We start from the raw sequence: 22,223 nt of genomic DNA, 5'->3' as shown, positions 1-22,223 counted from the left end.
GTGGTATTCTGTATTCTGTCTGTAATTATTTCTGTGCATTTTAACTTCTAATTAGGTTATAAACTCCTGGAGGGCAGGGCCATGTCTGCTCTTATAGGGCCTAGATTATAGATTCATACATACCTATGTATTGAACGAAAGAAATGAAAATAGAGTCCAAGCAATCTCATTGGCTTCCAAGGGTTTGAGCCTGTGGCGTTGGCCTCATTAACAGAGTACTTCTAATACAGTGGCTTTCCAATTTTTAAACTAACTTTTTGAAAACAGATTTATTGAGGTATACTTTGCATATCATGAAATGCAACCATTGTTAAGTGTGCAATTCAATGACTTGTAATAAACTTTAGAATTGTGTGACCATCATTACAATCCAGTTTTAGAACATTTCTATCAACCCCCCAAATTTCCTCATGCCCATTTTCAGTCACTCCTGCTCCTTCCTCCAGCTCCAGGCAACCACAAATCTGCTTTCTGCCTCTATGGATTTTCTGCCTTTTCTAGATGTTTCACACATGGAATTGTATAATATGTCATTTTTTGGCTTCTTTAATTTAGCATATATATATATTTTTTATTTTTTATTTTGAGACAGAGTCTCTGTCACCTGGGCTGGAGTGTAGTGGTGTGATCTTGGCTCGCTGCAACCTCCACCTCCCTGGTTCAAGCGATTCTCATGCCTCAGTCTCCCGAGTAGCTGGAATTACAGGCATGCACCACCACACCCAGCTAATTTTTGTATTTTTAGTAGAGATGGGGTTTTGCCACGCTGGTCAGGATGGTCTCAAACTCCTAAGCTCATGTGATCTGCCCGCCTTGACCTCCCAAAGTGCTGGGATTACAGGTGTGAGTCACTGTGCCTGGCTGCGTAATATTTTTGAGGTTTGTCCAGGTTGCAGCAAGAATCAGTATTTGAGGCTGGGTGCGGTGGCTCATGCCTGTAATCCGAGCACTTTGGGAGGCCGAGGCAGGTGGATCACGAGGTCAGGAGATTGAGAACATCCTGGCTAACACAGTGAAACCCCGTCCCTGCTAAAAATACAAAAAAATTTAGCTGGGCGTGGTGGTGGGCACCTGTAGTTCCAGCTACTCAGGAGGCTGAGGCAGGAGAATAGCGTGAACCTGGGAGGCGGAGCTTGCAGTGAGCTGAGATCACGCCACTGCACTCCAGCCTGGGTGACAGAGTGAGACTCTGTCTCATTTGGTTTATCTGTTCACCAGTTGATGGATATTTGGGTTATTTAAGTTTTTGGCAATTATGAATACTGCTGCTATGAACATTAACCATACTAGCCTTTGTGTGGGTATGATATTTTCATTTAATTAATGTGCTCAGCAAATAATGTGGTACACCTACTATATCAAGAACTACACTAGGTAATGGGGATATAGCATTATATAAAACAGACAAATCCCAACTTTGTGGAGTTTGCATCTAAAATGGGGAGAGAGAAAACTAAGCAAGTATATATGTAGTGTATTAGAAGGACAAAATGCAATAGGGAAGAGTGAAATGGGAGGAAGATGAGGAAAGCCAGGATGGAGGAGGTTATATTTTTGAATTAAATGTTTGCATGGAGGACCAAATTGAGAAGCTACATTTAACCCAAAACTTGAAGGAGGCAAAAGAAGGCATCTGGAATGCTCTAGGGAGAGATGGCCCTGGAAGTGGAGGCATGCCTGGTGATATTTGAGGAGCCCCAGGGGTTGCAGCCACTTTTTTTTCTGGCTGGAGCAGAGACAGTAAGGGGGAAAGCTGTACCTGATGGAATGAGATAGGAAAAGAAGGTGAGGTCTTTAGGACTGTATAGCCATTCTCGAGACTTTACCTTCTTTCAGGGAGATGAAAGACCTTTGGAGGGTACTGAGCAGAGGAGCAGCATGATCTCCCTGAGCTTTTATGAAGGACACAATGGCTGTTTATCGGTAATCAACTCTAGGCAGGCAAAGACAGAAGCAGAAAGACCAGGTACGAGGCTACTGCAATAATCCAGACAAAGGATGATGGCAATGGAGGGTGGGAGAAGTGGTTGGGTTCTAGATGTATCTTGAAATGACAGGACACAGGATTTGCTGCTGGGTTACAGGTTGGATGATGGGACATGATGGTCATCCATAACAGATGATGCCAGGGTTTTGGTCTGAGTAACTGGGGAGATGGAATTTTAATGAGATTAATTCAGTAAGAGCTGGAACCTGAAAGACAAAAAACCTCTACTGAGAGTGGTGGCGGCAGCACAGAGAAGGTAAAGGAGGCTCAACCCAGTCCAGAACCAGAAAGATGATAGCTGATTGTGTCAGTACAATCTGAATGATGCTTTCCAAGCTCTAGTGGAAGTGTCTCATCCTAAGTGCCTCAGAATTAAGAAGACAGACAGAGAAAATGGACCCACTATGGTCACTAGGCAAAAGAAATCCTAGGCAGAGACACACTGAATGCTTGGCCTGAATCCAGTATATGTGACTAGGGGAAAGTTGATGAGACCTCTTTTCTAAGCTGAACAAAGCTAAATTTTGTATTTACTTTGTGTAGCTATAATTGCCAGCATTTATATTAAATGTTGTTGTTTAGGGCTTTCATTCTTTTCAAGATAAGAACAGTGCTAGTCTCACAACTCATCTGTGAATGAGGTGTGGAGAGAACAGAGTCGGGAGTAGCGTGTGTGGTGTGCTCATGTCTGTGTGTACGTGCACATGCATGGATACAGGGGCTTCTGAAGAGCCTGAGTCCTCCTGCTTATATAGTAAGTTAACAGGGTGGGGAGCTACCTGGAAAAAACATGATCACAAATAAGTACTTAACATGGACAGAATTAATGCGAAGGAGTGAACATCTGGGGTAAGGTTAATTCAGAAGGGCTTATTTTAGTATATATCCAATAAAATTCTTATCAGGCCAGGCATGGTGGCTCACCCCTATAATCCCAGCACTTTGGGAGGCCAAAGTGGGTGGATGGCTTGAGATGAGGAGTTCAAGACCAGCCTGAGCAACATAGCGAGACCCCCATTACTACAAAAAATAAAAATAAAAAAATTAGCCAGGCATGTTGGCACGTGCCTGTAGTCCCAGCTACTTGAGAGGCTGAGGCGAAAGAATCACTTGAGCTCTGGAGTTCGAGGCTTCAGTGAGCTACGATCACACCACTGCACTCCAGCCTGGGCAACAGAGCAAGATACTGTCTCCAAAAAAACCTTTGTCAGATTTTACCAAAATCCTTTTTATTTTGCTTTTTATTAAGCATCTGTCCACTGCTGAGTGTGTATAACCCTGCTGAAAACTAACCGTGGTCTCCTGTTGTATATTCATTCTTTGCTTCTCTTTCCTTCCACATCCCTATTTTTTCTTCACTGCCCAGAAGAATGAGAGAAATGCTCTTCTTTTAAAAGAAGTCAAACTCTCTCTCTCTTTAGGGCTTCCCCTCTGGTACCTGGTACACCCATCTATACCTAGGTGTGTTTAGAATTGCTCTCTGGCCTTAAAGCTTCCTGTGGGAAATAAACATCTTTCCTAAATGTTGTGTATAAAGCTTAGCAGTCTGGCATGGATACTGGTGAGATGTCAATGCTTTATTTTCCCCAGAGGTCATCTTGAATCTTCTGGGTTTAATTTTGGTCTGAGGAAACATGATGGGCTAGCCAGATGATGAAAGTTCATGCAACTCTTCCAGTACAGGACAAATATAGCACCCAACCTAATTTGCCTGGTTATAAAGATCCAAGGACTGCTTCTATCTGCAGAGAAACTAGAGTTCTTTGGATAGGAATTTTAAACATTTGCACACTATAGATATCAATGGGTTTAGAGGAATCAAATTTCAAAGACTTGGAGAAATGCCTAGACTTACTTGAGACCTATTAAATTTCTACTTATTTATCCTTATGCATTCAAAAGTTTATTTTTCTAAATTCTAAAGGAATAGAAAATGACACACTATGGATTAAGCCTACACTTCACTTACAAATGTGCTGAAGAGCAGTATCACAAAGACACCAACTTATTTCCTATTGCTTCTTTGTCTTTTTTTCTTTAAACATTCTTTCTAATGAAGATGCAGATATTTTAATAGAGTCTTCTTTGACTTTTAAACTGAGATCTGAAGAAAATAAGCATGTTGAAAGACTAGTTCTTACAGAGGTGAGACTAGTTCTTAAAATGACCATCTGGAATGAGATGTGATTCTGGAGGCCATCTGGTCTACCAGGTTTCTCAGCTGGATTTCTATCCAGGTCTCAGCTGCTTGAAAAGATGGGGACTGCTGGCTGTCCATAGGAACCTGTTCCCGTATTTAGTCAACCTTTCAGCCCTACTTGTGGTCAAAGAGATTATAGCTATTACTCCTTCCTTGCCTATGTGGCCACTTGATCACAGAAGGAAATTAATTGGCCTGGCATGATTTGCCTTTTGAAAAGTCACGTTGGTTTCCACCCAATACTTTGTGCTTTTCAAGTTGATGCTAATTGATTGATGTTAAGTTCTGTATTTTCCTTGTACTGAAGTTAAGCTGACAGGTCTATAATTACCAGGATTGTCCTTTTTCCCTTTTTAAAAAGATGAGCACTTCATTTACCCTTTTTCAGTCTACAGGGACTTTCTTTATCCTTTTGAGTTCTCAAAAATAATCACTAGCAGCTATGTAATAACACCTGCCAATTCCTTAAGTACTCTTCGAAGTATGTCATCAGGCCCTGCTGATTTGCCTAAAGCTGGCTTTTCAAAATACTTTTTAACCATTTGTTCCCTGTTCTAGTTTGCGCTGACTAGGTTGGCATTGTTCTGATAACTGAATCCCTAATGATTTTTTTTTTTTTCATTTAAGAACCAAAAAGTCTCACTATCTTTTTTTAATGGAGATTTTTTTCTTTATTGAGAAACTTAAGACTTGCACATCAAACTGAATTAATTTCCTGGGGAGGGGACTAAAATCCACAATAGAAAAAAGAAGTTAACACTGTCTGGGCCACAGCAGAACCAGAGAATACATTTGTATAGCTGAAAAATTCTAAGTGCTTCATATTTGACCTTTTGATACAGCATGATCTATTAAATTTGTGATAGGTATTCTTGGTGTTGAGGCCCATAGAACAATATAGGAAGTCTGCAAACTTTCAGCTGAATTGCATGAGGGATTATTTGGCTTTTGAATCAGTTTCTCCTTGTTCACGAGGTAGCAGCAGCAACCATTAGCACAGATGAGGACTAACTTACTTTTCAGTCATTGCCATGAACTTCTTTTCCTAACTTTGAGGTAAGTGGGATATTTCCTTTGAACTCTAGTTTAGCCTTATATCACTGGATAGGTTTATCTGCTTTTTTTTTTTTTTTTTTTTTTCTTTTTTTTTTTTTGTGAGATGGAGTCTCACTCTGTTGCTGAGGCTGGAGTGAAGTGGCATGCTCTCGGCTCACTGCAACCTCTGTGCCCTGGATTCAAGCGATTCTCCTGCCTCAGCCTCCCGAGTGGCTGGGACTATAGGCGCCTGCTACCACTCCTGGCTAAGTTTTGCATTTTTAGTAGAGATGGGGTTTCGCCATGTTGGCCAGCCTGGTCTCGAACTCCTGACCTCAGGTGATCCACCCGCCTCAGCCTCCCAAAGTGCCGGGATTACAGGCGTGAGCCACCGCACCCGGACTTATCTGTTACTTTTTACGTCTTCTACAAATTACATTTCTTGTACTTCCTTGTACTAGTAGAGCAGAGAACTGTATGTTTAAGTGACATGAATTTTAGACGCATCTTTCTGATGTAGACATTCTTCTCACTAGTGACTTCTGCTTGCCTGAGATTCACTTAAAAAAAAAGTATTTTAGAATAATTTTTGATTTACAGAAAAATTGCAAAAGTAGCCCAGAGAGTTCCCATGTGTTCTTCATACAGCTTTCCCTAAGGCAAACTTCGTAAATAACTGGGTACATTTGTCTAAACTAAGAAATTAATGTTGGAAGATTACTATGAACTATACTTTATTGGATTTCACCAGTTTTTCCACTAATGTGTTTTCTCTGTTCCAATATCCAATCCAGGATTTCACATTGCATTTAGAAGATTCAGTGAAATATTTTTTTTCCATTCCCAATGATTCAAAATGATACTGTGTAATAATGCCCATCAAGATTCTACTAACTTTACATCTTCAACAAATTACTTTTATCCGCAGGAATCAAACTCGCCTTATATAGTTTTATGCTAAAAATAGTGTCCTCTGTACACTTCAAAGATGAGTTTGGCAATCTGAGCTCTACTGAATATCAGGGCATGCACCCTATGCCACCATCAGAGAATGGAGCCTGGGAAAATTGCTCAAAAGGTCCTTTCCTTTCTGGTTTGATCATTTTAATATGATATCTCTGTTGTTCTTTTCTCCTTTCACTTTAATTGAGATTCTCTTTTGATTCCTGGGCAGGCCCAGGACTACGGTGAGGCAAGTGAGATGCAAATTTTAAGGAGGCACTCAGTCTCAGGGTGGAGCACATGCAGGTTGGCATCTGAAGAACTTGTGCCCATGAATTTTGCACCTTAGCCACCCCATTTGCTTTGCCCTATTTCCTGCTCTGTTCCTGGGATTGGGAGCATAACGTAGTTTTGATTTGCAAGGTCATATCACTCACCCCTTCCCTGCCACTCCTTTTGTTATACATAACATCTAATGTAATATTTTAATCTTTTTGCATAATTGTGGTCGTAAACTCTGACCTCCTGCTTGTTTCCCTAGCTCCTTGTTAGAGGGTAGTCAGAATTTCAGAAAGTCCTGGTTTCCCTTTTGTTCCCATATTACATTTCCATGTGGAAGGCAGATCTTAAAGGGATTTTCTGGGCAGATGAGTGTAAGTCTACATCTAATTGTGTATTTGTATGCGTAGTCTGCTATTTAAATTCTGCACTAAGTGCTAGGGGAAAAAAGAGCCCGCTTTAAAGCTTGTTTCAAGCTGTTAGACCTTCTTCTGGGCAATTAGAATAATAAAATGCAATTTAATACCTTTCTCCTTCCAAGTTGCCAGGTACGTTTATAAGCCACATGGCTTTTCCTGACTGGGGGAATAAGTAAACTCATGACAGCAATGGTGAAAATATCCTAAAATGTTAATATTTAGAAAGAAGTAAATTATGATAATCTTCTTCCTGAGATCCATTTAGGAAACCAGTGGATTTTTCTCTATTTGTGACTTCCTGAGAAAAGCAATGCTTAGAAGATGAAGTAGAAATGCTTTGTTGGTAGTATTTCTAGGGCATTGCAGAGGAACAGTTTGTGGTTTCAATAGTGAGGCGGTAAGTCCTGGGAGAACTCTTACAGACGCAATGAAAAGAGGCCAGATCCTTGACCACCAACAGTGAAGAACACGGTGGCGGCTTCACAGCCTCCCAGAGGCTAACTTTGGGTGTCCAGCAACAGGTCTGTGCAGCCAGGACCTGCTTTCTGTTTACCAAGAACTCAAGTCACTAAATGGAAATGAAGACCACAAGTAAAGAATTCTTGGAAACCCAGTGTTTAGAGAGCTGTGGGAAAATATCTCCCAGCTGGCTCCCCAGCTTGTGTGGATAAATTTAGAGACTGACTTAAAGACCTTAGATTTAGAGCTTCCAAAGAAAGCAGACCTCAGGCTGAAATGAAATTACCTCAGCTGATGAATAGCCTAGACTCTAGATAAGTATTAGTCCAAAATCACAGTCTCAAGAAAGATGCTCATGCCCGGGGGTCTGCATGTTCACACATGCGGAGGATCAGCACTACTGAGTGTCTTGGCTTGGGCACCCCTGAAAGCAGGCTCTGTGACAAGGAACTGAGGGTCAAGTAGTAGTTGATGTGGGAGGTGGTCTTAGTAAACTCTGGCTGGGGAGTGGGAGACTGAAGGAAGGGAAGGAAGCAGATAAAAGGTGTGTCCACTCATTGATTGATGGGCATTTGGCTGGTTCCATATTTTTGCATGTGGTGTATATATACAATGGAATACGACTCAGCCATAAAAAGGAATGAATTAATGGCATTTGCAGCGACCTGGATGGAATTGGAGACTATTATTCTAAGTGAAGTAACTCAGGAATGGGAAACCAAACATCATATGTTTTCACTTATAAGTGGGAGCTAAGCTATGAGGACGCAAAAGCATAAGAGTGAAACAATGAACTTTGGGGACTCTGGGGAAAGGCTGGGGGTGGTGAGGGATAAAAGACTACAAATTGGATTCAGTGTATACTGCTTGGGTGATGGGTGCACCAAAATCTCACAAATCACCGCTAAAGAACTTACTCATGTAACAACAACAACAACAACAACAACACTGGGTTAAAAAAAAAGGTGTGTCATCAAGTCAGGTACCACTGTGAGCAACTGGGCTCAGGTGCATTGAGGAAGTCTGTGAGACAGCATGCTTTGGGTTACCCCTGACGAGGGAGAAAGGAAGGTGGGAGATGGAATCTACTACCTCCTCATCTGACATTGCTTGAAGGTTGCTTCTAGAGGCATTAACTCTTGAGAAACTGAGCTTGTCCTATTACCAGGTTCCTGCATCCAGAAGAAAAGCTTACAGGCAGTAAGACACAGGTGCAGCAACAAAGATCCTCTGCTACCCTGATGCCACTGATACCTTGGAGCAGGTGCGATGGTTTTTATTTTCATGGTTGACTTAGAAGTTTGTCCGAGATCCATAGCAGATGCTGCTCCCCTTGTATCACTATGATCTGATATTTTCAGGGCAACGGGTTGTAAATACAGGTGTGAAAGGCCCGATAAGGAAAACATTGTGCCTAGGATGTACATGACCTTGGAGATAGATGGAAAAATCCTGAAGGCAGGAATGGCATTTTCCGTGTGTATGTGTGTTGGGGTGTGCGTGTTTAATTCTCTTAATTCTCTCTCATTGCTTGCTCAATAAGTACTCTTGAATGAACAGTGGAAGAACTTTCTATTATCCCCGCCCAAGGGAAGAGAGGCAGAAGTTGAGGGAGCAGGGGTGAGCGGCCGCTGCCAAGTCCCTTACGTGGTTGCTGTTCATTGCCTCCTCCATGCAGAGCTGATTGTCCTGCAAGGTCTTCCTCTGTCTCTTGCAGACATCGTGCAGATTCTTGATGTCAACTTGCAGGCTTAACAGCTTGCTGTTCAGGCTGCTCACTTCTCTGTCTCTCTCCCCCACCTAGGCAGCCAGAAAAACAAAAGCATCAATTATAAGCTATCAAGAAAGTGCTTGCTTTCGTTCACTTAACAGGTTGACAGAGACTTGAAATTTGCTGGAAATTTGTCCATCAACCGTTAGCTGTTATTACTCATCGTGTGTAACGTTTACACAGTTTCCAATTGCCAGGTGTCTGAGTGCTCTGCATTATTCAGACAATTACTGATTTATATTAATTAATCTTCACCACACTGCTGAGGGTGCACCACAGACAATTCCCCTGTTTTTCAAGAGGAAGTCAGTGCCTAGAATAATTCTAGGCACCTAGTGGACTGTCTATAAATATTAATGGCTCTGCCACTGATGAACATATTGAGATGTCAAATGAACTTGTCAAGACAAGTACAGTGAATCCATGATGGGCTTGATACGGGATTCTGAAGTCTCTTACCTTTCTCTTCTACCCACTAGACTACCAAAAGATCTCCTTCACCTATAAACCCAGTGCTTTTCTTTTTTTTTTGAGACGGAGTCTCGCTTTGTCACCCAGGCTGGAGTGCAGTGGCACAATCTTTGCTCACTGCAAGCTCTGCCTCCCGGGTTCACGCCATTCTCCTGCCTCAGCCTCCCAAGTATCTGGGACTACAGGCACCCGCCACCACTCCCGGCTAATTTTTTTATATTTTCAGTAGAGACGGGGTTTCACCGTGTTAGCCAGGATGGTCACGATCTCCTGACCTCGTGATCTGCCCACCTAGGCCTCCCAAAAGTGCTTTTCTTTAGAGGCATTCACAATGGGAACAAAGTGAGATCCCTGGGCTGGTGGTGTAAGTTCTGTCTTTGATTATGAGTGAAAAGAATTAGCTAATTGTTGCTAGATGGGGATGGAAAGTAGTGATTGAGATATAAATAGAGTGTGTGGGGCATAGTAACTTGGGTGGGGGTGCGGGTGCAGAGCTGTTGTAGGAGGGTGGGGCTTTCTCATACCAGGATGCCACCTCCACTCCCAGAGTTGTGGGTGGTAATGGTGTGAAAAGGAATGAGGAAGAAGTCCTGTGTGAACCTGTGTAGTGCTTCAGTTCTGTCACGGTGCTGGTTTTCTACAATGCTCATGAGCACAGGTGTTACTGCTGCTGAGTTTTAAATCTAGGAACTGAGGCTGGTTCCTTCACGGTAAGTACATGGTTTGGCTCTGTGTCCCCACCCACATCTCATCTCAAATTGTAATCCTCACGTGTTGAGGGAGGGACCTGGTGGGAGGTGATTGGGTCATGGGGGTGGTTTCTCCCATGCTGTTCTTATAATAGTGAGTGAGTTCTTACAAGATCTGATAGTTTAAAAGCGTGGCGCTTCCCCTCACTGTCTCTCTCCTGCTGCCATGTAAGATGTGCCTTGCTTCCCTTTTGCCTTCCGCTATGACTGTAAGTTTCCTGAGGCCTCCCCAGCTATGTGGAACTGTGAATCAGTTAAACCTCTTTTCCTGATAAATTACTCAGCCTCCAGTAGTTCTTTATAGCAGTGTGCAAATGGACTAATACAGTACCTATCTCTTAGGTTAGATTACCGAGAGGGTTCTTAAGTGAGGATTCATGGCATCTATTAAAGAAACACTCCCAAGAAAAACCAGCATGGAAGAAGGGGAAGCAGGATAGGGAAGGGGTAAAAACCAAGTACAGGTACATTTTCAGAGAATCCTGTGGGCAGTAATTTCAGCCTGCTCATACAGGAAACTCTGGAATATGAGCTACACCTTAGAGTCTGTCCCGATTGGTGTCAGTGAAAGCTGGGCTGTCAAACTCAGCATCAGTCAGTCAATGGCCAATGGCCATCCCATGGGTTACAAGCAACTAAGAACTTCCAGCTCTCTGCCCCTGTAGGCAGTGACTTCAGTAGTCTAAAGACAATTCTTCTAAGAGAGTTACAGCTGCAAAAGTGCACAGTAAGCAGGGGATAGGTGCATGGAAATAGTGAAGGGAACTAAGCCACAGTGCCCAAGGTCTCACATCTGGTTAGCAGTAGGGCCAGGACAGCACGTTCTTCCTGACCCTGTAGCTGGTGCTCTGCCATCATATCCGACTGACTGGTTTGTCTTTTGAAATATATGAGCTGCATAACACACATTCCCAGAGGAACTGGAGACCTGATATGGGCATCGTAAATCAAGCCTTACTGGACAGGTCAGTTTAAAGGACTCCTACACAAAGCCGAGGGGGGCCGGAGGACAACGGCGAGAATCGGACATTGCAATGTCAGAGTATTCGGAATTCAGAAGGTTTCCCAGAACTGCTGCTGTCTCCGCTGATTTATTTCTTCATTTCCATTTAGTACCTGGATTTTTTTTTAACCACTTTACAGTTTAATTAGGTTAACGGCATGGCTCTGTCATTAAAAGGATTTCATTATCTCAAAACTCTCCCTCCTCCTCTCTTGCTCCCATCCTTCGTTCCTCACTTCCAGAAAAATAACAGTGGATGTCAACTGCCCCAAGCATGTAATTACCATTAAGACAATTACCAGGGACTCTCTTAAGAGAATATGTGTAGAGTGGCCTTAAAAAATGGTGTACAGACACTGTTTTCTAACTTGGAAACAAAATGCTTAACTCGATAAAGAGTGGTAGTTTGATTCTGGTGCTTTGGATCCCTTTCCTGTGGTTACCACACTGGGAATAGGGTATGGAGCCTCTCCAGGAAGTGGGACCCTAAGGAACCTCTTCACTCTGGTCACAGGACTGTCTTTCTTTGGCATCTACGAGCAGTTTAGGTGACAACAAGATGCCTGTTCCACAGGAGAGCCAAATACCCTATATTCTTGCCTTGGTGTTGAATATTTGTGTCTTAAGGCAGGAACCCTGACAGCATACTGTTCCCCATGGAGACTAGTACACTGAAGGCTCACTAACAAAATACCAATGATACACACTTGAGTTTCTCTAAATTAAAAGTTAAGTGCTCTCTCTCAGGCCAATAAAAATATCCTTTCTCCCTCCAGTTTTGGATGTCCTCTGAGTAGAAGGCCTGATAGCCCAATTCTTTTGCACCACCAGAAGTTCAGAATTGGATCTTCAATGTAGATGATCTCATCTAATTTGTACATTTAGCATTGGCTCAGAGTCTCTGAGAAAATGTCTTCATTCATGAAACAAGGTTTGGAATAAATCATCTTTCTTTGAACATTCCTTAAACCAGTTGAATAACAAATATGTTTTGATGGATGTCAAGTGAAATTTACTTTTAAAAACAAAACTTAACCATTCACTCCTGGAAACCAAATTATAAAGAGGTTTTGATGCATCAGAAAAGGAGTAAAAATGCTGGGAGAATGATCAGGTGATTTCCAGAACCATGTTCAATTTTTAATTATAGGGAGCTATTAGAAAAGGCTGTGCTCACCTCAGAACCCCAGAAAAGCCAATGTTTCTGGGGTCTCAGTGAACCTAATTTCTTGCTAGTATCTCACACAGATATTAGCTGTAAACTATTTATAATCCTATCTACTTTATGAAGGCTAAATCCCAGGCAGATGCCTTTTGAGTATCAACATGCAATAGGGATAGATTTAATCTGACATTTCATCAATCATAGCTCTGTAACCATTACTGGGGCATGAGATGAACCGAGAGTCATAATGTTGACCCTCAGGCACCATCTGATCCTGTCCTGGACCTGAAGTCATTAACAATGGCTGAAATCACAAGTCTCCACTGCCCGTCTCCGCTGCCAGGTGAGTTTTCATTTACGTAAGTCATGTACTTAGTTACCTGGTTTCTCTTATATAAGGTTGGAACCTGGTCACTCTGCTTTGAAACATATGACAGCAGCAGCAGCTATCAACCCACAGGCAAAATGATGAGTGCTGATACTGCAGTGGCTACCATATTCATGATAACTATTGGAAAACAGGTTATTTACTGAAGTAAATTTTCTGTATTGATTAAATAGGTCTTTTGTCAAAAAGCATGGTATCTCAAACACATACTTCAAAACAGGTGAAGACATTTTGCTCTAGGTTTCCAAGTATTGACAGTCTCAAGCTTTTTCTTGGGTGAAGCTAATGTTAAACTGAAGCTCGTGATTCAGTAGCATTTTCAGAGGCCAAGAGCATTGCAAAGATTCAAAATGGCAGCATTCCCAGGGATTTGGCATTTCAACATGAAAATCCAGAGTAATTTAGGATTCAACCAATAACACGATAAAGGTCGTCATCTTTGGGATATTATCTTATTTGTCTGAGGATAAGGACAAATCTTCAATAATCAATGGGAAACCACTTTTAACCACTACTAATATCACAACCATTCAATTTATGGTGAGAATCATGCCTTAAGAATCACGAAACCTTAAAAACTAACATTGATTCAGGAATTTTTACATTTTACTTGTATAATAGTAGAGTTTACAGTTATCTGCAGTAATTTTAAACACTATTACTGATATTACTGACTTGATTACCAGTTGACTTTTCCATTTATAGAAATATTACAGTTTTTGCATTACTTATGATGGAAATGAATGGGTACTTATACAAGGTTTTGCCTGTGAACAAACATTTAGAACCAATTATGTTCATATACTGAAGAGTGACTGTATTTTATGGTGTTCTAAATTCTTTAAAAATTGGTGTATACCTATGTAACAAATCTGCACATTCTGCACGTGTATCCCAGAACTTAAAGTATAATAAAAAAGATTAAAAAAAGAAAACATTATGAAATGTAAGAAGGCTAAACACATACACACACACACACACTTAGATTAACAAATTAAAAAAGATATCTGAGAGATTCCCTTATCAGCTGTGTATTCATTAACAAGTTATCTAACTTCTGTGGCTACATTTCCCTATGTATAAAATAGAGATAATTATAGTTTCCTTAAGGTTGTTGTGATGATTAAATGCATTGGTAAATACAATGTACTTAGAACACTGTCTGACACATATCATGGAAGGCTAGATTAGTGTTTGCCATAAAAACAAAATTGGCACACCCCATACAGTGTAAGATACACATGACATATGGTGGAGATCAGCCACCTATGGAACGTGGGCTGATTTTTATTGGCACCCGGGCAATTTTCACAGACTTTTCACTATCATATCATTTGAGAAATTATTCTACCAAGAAGGTAAGCTCCATGAGAGTAGGGATCTTTGTCTATTTTGTTGACTGCTTTATTCCCAGCTCCTAGAACAATGAATGCCTGGCACATTGAAGGAGATCCAAAGATATAAGTTAAATGAAGAAACAGCCTTCTAGAAAATCCATACCAGATCCTTGTTCCCCACAGAACTGGTATCAAGTTCTGTATGGCTCCAGTAATGCAGCAGGAAAGGAGTGGACTGCCTGTTTCAGAATCTGCTCACCTCTTGGTAGGAGGTCTGTTAAAAAGCATATAGTACGTGGGATAATCCTTTACTCATCAAAACAGTCCCCTTAAGTCCTTTCTGAAACAAGGTAGGCCATACATAAACATAGTTTGTTGCTGTTGTTGTTGTTTTTGAGACAGGGTCTTTGTCGCCCCAGCTGGAATGCACTGGTGTGATCACGGCTCACTGCAGCTTCAACCTCCCAGGCTCAAGTGATCCACTTGCCTCAGCCTCCTGAGTGGCTGGGACCAAAAGGGCATGCCACCACACCGGGCTAATCTTTTTTTTTGTAGAGACAGGGGTCTTACCGTGTTGCCCAGGCTGGTCTTAAACTCTGGGGCTCAAGCGATCCTCCTGCTTTGGCTTCCCAAAGTGCTGGGATTACAGGTTTGAGTCACTGCGCCTGACCCCATAAACACAGTTTGACCAAAAGATTAAACTAATCAGACACTCTATTTTCATATCATTCCAGATAAAGACAGAATGTTAGCAACAATAGTTAATATCAATTAAGTGCTTTCTACATGCACTAACGTTGCTAATCCTCATACCAAGTCTTTGGAATAGGTGATCATCATTCATATTTTCTAGATAAAGCAAAGGAAACTTAAAGTAGGCAAAAAACTCAGTATCATACTGCTGATAGATATGGACCCAGACCCACCCAGCTCGAGTCTGGGCTCTTAAACACGATGCTCTGCTGCCCACCTCTGTCCATGATATTTTGTGATGCTTATTACTGGAATTTTGAATAATAAAACATGAAAAAAAGTCCCTTGTAATGAATATTCAACTCCACGTATGAAGAGGAGTTAGGAGCCTTACCTCATCTTTCATTTCCTTGGCAGCTCTCAGTTTTCCTTTAACCTTTAGTATTTTCTGAGCTTTGTTATAAACCTGAAAAAGTCCAAGTATTTAAGATGGAAAAAGTATAAATGAGCCTGCCCTTTAAAGATTTTCCCAGCTGGATCTAGGCCCTCAGCAAGAGGTTTGGAAAATTTTTCCGAACTGTTAGCAATACCCACTTGCCTACCCATCTGTTTGTGTTTTCAAAAGTGTGTTAAAACCTCCAGATGGTAAGACCATGGTTTTACATCTTTTCCAGAAAACTACTACTTGGTGAACCAAACAGTTTCTGAATTCACCCTTCTTGGAAAGCAAAAAGTCTGAATCGAGTTTACTTTTTGGATTTCTATGTACTCTATGGCTCAGATATAGTTAACATTATATACTTACTATGAACCAGACATGATGTGCATGACCCAACTTCATTCTCACATGAACCCTGGGAGGCAGGGACTACTACTATCCTCATTTATAGACAAGGAAACTGAGGCCCAGAGAGGCTAAGTGACTTACCCAAGGTCACAGAGGCTCTCTTACTACTCTATGAGGAGCTTCCATTAATTTTGTAACTATTCATATGAAATATCTGATGATGTGATTTTTTTTTAAGCATCAGCTTGTTATAATGTTGATGCTCATAAAGTTAGGAAACGTGTGAAGTGCTGAGACTTATCTAGCTAGAAAGCCTCCAAGGAAACCAAAGGTCTTTGCACATGTGTGTGTGTAAGTACAGGATGATGCATTTGAGGTCATAATGCACTGAGCTTATTAAAATTATCTCATTCATTCTGTTTTTAACCCTAAGAATAGAGGAATTTCCACCAGGAACTTACCTGCAGAATAGCTCAAGGAATAAGAAGCTATTAAAATACTCATCTTTTGTAATAAACCACATCCCCTATCCCTAATATAAACCAAGAGGAAGAAAGAATGTTGGTGATATGTGGAATCTGGAATGTTTTATGGAGCTGAATTCTGATTTCCTGCATTGTGTACCCTCTGAAATCTTCATGCACAGAGGTGTGTCGTGGGAATGGAGGTGTGGCTCAGGCTCACCTGGTGGGGACAGGCTAGGTGATGGTGTAGCAACAAACAACCCCCAAGTCTCAGTGGCTTACAACCGTGAAGGTTTATTTTTTACTCTTGCTACATGTCCTTTATGAGTCAGCTGGGGCTCTGCTCCACATCGTCCTCAGTCTCCTCTCCTCGTAGTCCTCAGCTGGTGGAACTTCTATTATCTAGTATGTTGCCTGTTGCCATGGTAGCAGAAAGGGAACTTGGTGAATCACCTACTGGTTCTTAAAGTGGAAGTGAAACACTTTGCTTCTGCTCACACTTCATTAGCCAAAACAAGTCACATGGCCATGCCTAACTTCTTCCTTTATCTCCCCAAAGAAATATAGGCGTATGTCAGAGAGATTGTGGGTTCGGTTTCTGACCACCAAAACGAAGCAAATATCACAATGAGGCAAGACACACAAATGTCTTGGTTTCTCGGCGCATAGAAAACTTATGTTTACACTATATTGTGGTCTACTAAGTGTGCAATAGTATTATGTCTAAGAAAACAAGGTGCATAACTTAATTAAAAATACTTCATTGCTAAAAAATGCTGATGTGGACACAAGGGAGCACATGCTGTTGGAAAAATGGCGCCAATAGACTTGCTTGATGCAGGATTGCTACAAACTTTCTATTTGTTAAAAATGCAATATTTGTGAAGCACGGTGAAGTGAAGAGCAATAACACGAGGCATGCCTGTATTGGTGAACATCACAAATGACTTCCACACTAGTAAAGCAAGAAGATTAAAAATAGCGTGGCATAAAAGAACACTAAACATGGTTCTAGGCCACCAAGCTTCTAAACCTGGTTCAGCAGCTCACTGGAGGAGTGGCCTTTGGAAAGGTCTTCATATCTCTGCACCTTCATTTCTGCTTCTGTAAACTAGGAAGCTGTAATAAATGGCCTTTAGAAGTCTTTCCTAGCTTTCAAGTTCACTGATTCAGTGCTCTACCATGATGGACATCTTTCTGTAGGAGGAACTATGAACTCAGCCCAAGTATCATACAAAAAGTTGTAATGGAACAAATGTATCCTTGAGAATCATACTTCTTTGCAGGCAAGCCCACTGGATAGTCAGGAGATGATTCTGAAACCAAATGAAATCTTGTCCAAAAGACAGAAAACTTATTTTCTAGATTGTGATGGTTTCATCCATTATGGAGTTACACAGCTGTAGTTGCAAGAGCCAAGAGCATTCCGAAGAAAAAGTAGAAGGCATAGGTTCTAATATTTGCATGAAAATATACTGAATTTTGCCGGGCGCGGTGGCTCAAGCCTGTAATCCCAGCACTTTGGGAGGCTGAGACGGGCGGATCACGAGGTCAGGAGATCGAGACCATCCTGGCTAACACGGTGAAACCCCGTCTCTACTAAAAATACAAAAAACTAGCCGGGCGAGGAGGCGGGCGCCTGTAGTCCCAGCTACTCGGGAGGCTGAGGCAGGAGAATGGCGTAAACCCGGGAGGCGGAGCTTGCAGTGAGCTGAGATCCGGCCACTGCAGTCCAGCCCGGGCTACAGAGCAAGACTCCGTCTCAAAAAAAAAAAAAAAAAAAGAAAAAAGAAAATATACTGAATTTGCTAAGTAAGGTAAGAAGAAAAAAGAGAGCTGGAGTTTGTTGCATGACGGAGACGTCAGAATCTTGAGTCATTAACAACAGCAGCGGGCAGTTTGGAAGGGCTTATGATGAAAAAACTGGAAGTGTTATATGATAAGTTTTTGATGCATCTGACAGTAATGTTTGCCAGATGGATAGAGAAGAGTGCTTTGGGGGAGCCCCACAGGCTTTACGAAATGCTCATGGGAACCTTCACAGTACTGTCTGACTGAGGAGTGTGGCTGGACAGATACTTTGTGGAGGAAGGGCTCATCCCAGAAGGAGGGACTCTCTACCAGATCCCCAGCTACCGACTCTCTGAAGCCAGGACTTTGCTCATGTCTCTCTCCTCTCAAACCTTTGTTCTTACAAAGACGCCTCTTGCCTCTCTGTTGAGACCTTCATTTCTTCATGCCTTGTCTGCTGCCATCTGCCCCGGGAACTCCTTTCTTGTATTCAAAACTCCTGCCATCTGCTTTCCAAAGTAGGCCTTCTCTTGGTGACAGCTGTGCCTAAAAAAAGTGATTGTAGTGAAAACAAAGACTTGGTCAGAGCTTCTAGTGATGTTTTGTGCCTCCCCTCAGTCCACTCTCAGAGCACCTTGCAGATTCCAAAGAAACACCTAACACCACACCTCAAATGGGTGACTAAGGCAGCAAGTATCAAGTTAGGTGTGCAAAAAGAGAAAATACATATTTCTATTACTCAGTGTTTTTGTTAAGCCCCATTTTCACCAAATGGCAGAAAACTTAATCTTAGTTATTTCTGAGAAAGCACCATGACTTTCAGGTTAAAAATGAATCAGTTCATGATTCCCTCACAGTTCATGATTCCCTCAACCTCTTTAAGGCCTCTCCAGAGTCCGCCTAAGATTTTGAGGTCCCAGTTTGGATCCTGGCACCAGGGGAAGCTTCTGGTCCATGGTCATGGGCATCTCTCCCAGGTAGAGTATGCTGAGGTGTCACTGTCCTGGTCAGTAGGCCACATGTATTAATATTAGTCTGTTCTCACATTGCTATATGGAAATACCCGAAACTGGAAAGAAGTTTAATTGACTCACAGTTCTGCATGGCTGGGGAGGCCTCAGGAAACTTACAATCATGGCAGACAGCACTTCTTCACAAGGCGGCAGGAGAGAGAATGAGTGCCAGCAGAGGAAATGCCAGACGCTTATAAAACCATCAGATCTCATGAGAACTCATTCACTATCACAAGAACAGCATGGGGGAAAACACCCCATGATTCAGTCACCTCCCACCAGCTCCCTGTCACAACACAAGGGGATTGTGGGATTATAATTCAAGATGACAAAGCCAAACCATATCACCTTATATCCTGTGTCTTCCTCATCCTAAGGGCTTTTGGGTCGCCTGGCCCTTCCTCATCCTTCAAAGATGTTCCTCCCTGTTCCCCATGAAGACACAAACACATGCACACACACACCACACATACAGACACACACACACCACATGTGAGTGGTTTCAGACTGTCTTTTAGATCTGTCCTATCAGCATTCTATATTATACCTTGAAAGGTATTGAGAGAAAGGGGACATGATATTCACTTTCCTGGTTTTGATCAAAAGTCCCTCTGCCCTTGAATTGCTAAACCTATCTGGGAATCTATTGTTTTCCCTCCCTTCTGCCCCATTTCATAGATCTCACCAGGGTCTAATTCTCCTGCTTACATTCTAATAATCCTATTCCTCCTCTTTCCTAACTCAGAGGGTGTTTGTTTAGTTTTGGGGAGAGGATCGAAAAGGGGTACAAGTGAACAAGTTCTTTGAAGTGCAGTCTGAGCAGGCCAGGATGTGAAACACATCAGTTAGTACTTCACATGCCACCTGTCCACATTAGGTTACACAAATGACATAATCACAGATTGCTAATTTTGACTCCCTCCCCAAGGAACTGGTAATTGCCTGGGTATATGGTTGACTCCTGGCCTTACGGCAACATTGTTGCTCTAAGGAACACCGACTATTCCTTTTCCCTCATGGCCGGGATGGAAGAATATCAAGGATCTGTTTTTCCTAATCTAAAACATGTTTCTGAGTTTTCAAGGAAAGATGCTTTTTTGGTTTAAAATTAAAACTATCTTTGTGGGATAATACAAACTAACTTAGGCTTACCTATACTAAGCCATAAGTCTTTCCTTTACTTATGTTGGGCTTTAGATTTTTCTCCCATGTTCTACCTCTTACCAATGAAAAAAGTGTGATGAATCTTAGAGCTCTTCATTATTGAAATGATGAGAGGGTGCTCAACATTTTCTGTATTTTTAAAAATAAGTGAGCCCCATGAACAGACAGGGATGCTTATTCGATACTAAATTATTTCTATCCAGAATGTATGACTGGAGCCAATGTGCAGAGGCTTTTTGGCATGAAGAGAGTTTGCCTTTTGAATCCAAACCCAGTTCTAAAGGAGAAAATCCCTGGTAGTGTAGGGCATAACCGGTAGGGGGAGAAGGTATGAGGAGATGATGTTGGAGATGGTTTTGCCAGGGTTTGGGGTTCTGCAGAGTAACAGTGAATAGGAACCTGACACCAATGTCACTGACTGAGCCATAGTCCAGTTCCAGGACTGAGGTTCTTCTGGAGAGAAAGTAGGGCTAATTGGGTCCCCCCAGAAAGAGGCTTTTGGATGACAGAAGAAATGAGGGCCAAGAGGAGCAGGAGAAGGAATCCAGGATTTATGAGACTCACTGTCCTAGATGAAAACTTCTCCCCCTGGCTCTCTCCTTTACTACCTTTCACAGAGGCTGTTTGTTGTCTGTCCCAACATCCATATTCATCCATACTCTTTATTTTCCTTAGTAACAGATGCTCATTTTATTGGGATGCACAGGCACTCATCTAAAAGACTCTATCTCCTAGCCTCTCTTGCAGCTAGGTATGATTATGTGTCTAAGTTTTGGTCAACGAGACATACAAGGAAGTATTGTGGGGACGTCCATGAAATCTTCTTAAAGAGAAGTAGTGCACAGCTCTTTGTTCTTCCCACCTTTTTAATGGCTTGCAATGCAGATTTAGTGCCTGGTGTTCCAGAAGCCATCTGGAACATGATGCCCTAATGCTATGAAACCACCATTGTCAGCCCTGGATAGAAAGAGCAATATCTATCTTGCTTAAGTCATGATTTTGTTTTTAATTTTTCTGTTTCATACACCTGAATCTAATGCAAGCTGACACTGACAAAACACCCTTATTGAAGTTACTCTCAGAGATGTCTCTCTACAACTCACTCACCATTTCTAGCACCTCCACTAGTTGCTTTTACTCTACATTTTGGAACCCCTTTTTCGTCGTGGACCAGCTCTTCGGTGATTCCACAGATAGGTTTCTCAAATGCCCCTTCCCTTCCTCGACTTGCCTTGGTTTTCTCTCCAGACATCAGTTCTTTGTTTTCACTTTCTCCTTTTCCACTTGCTGTATGGAGTAGAAAGAGCCAGGGTCAGGGAGAGAGGAACATCTCAGCCCTCCCACTGCCACCACCATTACTCCCATGCCATTTTGGAAAATTTCCCATTTTGAAGTACACAGTCACGTAATCTTTGTTGCCATTATCATTGACTGACATGGAGCAAATTCTGTCATTTGGTCGCTCTTTCTTTCTTTATGAGATATATTCTTTCTGCCTGTCAAAAGTCACACATCTTCAAGACCCAACCCAATTGCCATTTCTTTCACCTTCCCTAAACTACATGTCCTATTAACTCTTGTATGGCAGCTACTATATGCCAGGCAGTGTTCTGAACATAAAATAACAGAGCTAATTCTCACAGCAGCCTTGCCAGGTGTGTACTCTTTCCCTCTTACAGCCCTTTTGCTATACCTCTTTTAACACAATGATCTGCCTTTATTATGGTTGTTTGTGATTTGCCTTGTCTCTCCCCAAAGGTAGCAGTGATGTATTCTGGTGAAAGAACAGGAACACACAGACCTTTTTGAAATAATTTTAGATTTCCAGAAAAGTTGCAAAAATAGTACAGAGAGTTCCTGTATACCGTTTCCCTAGTTTCCCTAGTATTAACATCTTACATGATGATACAATGATCAAAACTAAGAAATTAACATGGGTCCAAAACGACGAACAAAACTATGTACTTTGTTAGTATGTCACCAGTTTTTTCACTAATGTCCTTTTTCTGTTCTAGGATCTGATCCAGTATTCCATATTGCATTTAGTTGCCTTAGGTCTTTAGACTCCACTAATCTATGATATTTCCTCAGTCTTTCCTGTCTTCC

The 22,223-nt window shown here is 41.8% G+C and overlaps 1 protein-coding gene across 2 annotated transcripts in view; it reads right to left on the bottom strand.

Annotated features, from left to right (window-relative positions):
• PMFBP1 (polyamine modulated factor 1 binding protein 1) overlaps positions 1 to 22,223 on the bottom strand; it is an 83,068-nt gene that overhangs the window by 36,808 nt on the left and 24,037 nt on the right. Inside the window, exons 4-6 of one of the 2 annotated variants that reach the window (XM_073015534.1) lie at positions 16,370 to 21,404; positions 15,293 to 15,364; positions 8,969 to 9,121 (exon numbers count right to left, since the gene is read on the bottom strand). In XM_073015534.1, coding sequence (XP_072871635.1) covers positions 8,969 to 9,121; positions 15,293 to 15,304 — 165 coding nt within the window. In that variant the 5' untranslated portion in view covers positions 15,305 to 15,364; positions 16,370 to 21,404. The remainder of the gene's footprint in view (positions 1 to 8,968; positions 9,122 to 15,292; positions 15,365 to 16,369; positions 21,405 to 22,223) is intronic. The other variant, XM_073015533.1, reaches the window with a different exon arrangement.

The sequence above is a fragment of the Chlorocebus sabaeus genome, chromosome 5, assembly GCF_047675955.1.
Source record: "Chlorocebus sabaeus isolate Y175 chromosome 5, mChlSab1.0.hap1, whole genome shotgun sequence".
Taxonomy (NCBI): Eukaryota; Metazoa; Chordata; class Mammalia; order Primates; family Cercopithecidae; genus Chlorocebus; species Chlorocebus sabaeus.
Note: the sequence above shows the minus strand (reverse complement) of the source record. Positions and strands in the feature narration are given on the sequence as shown.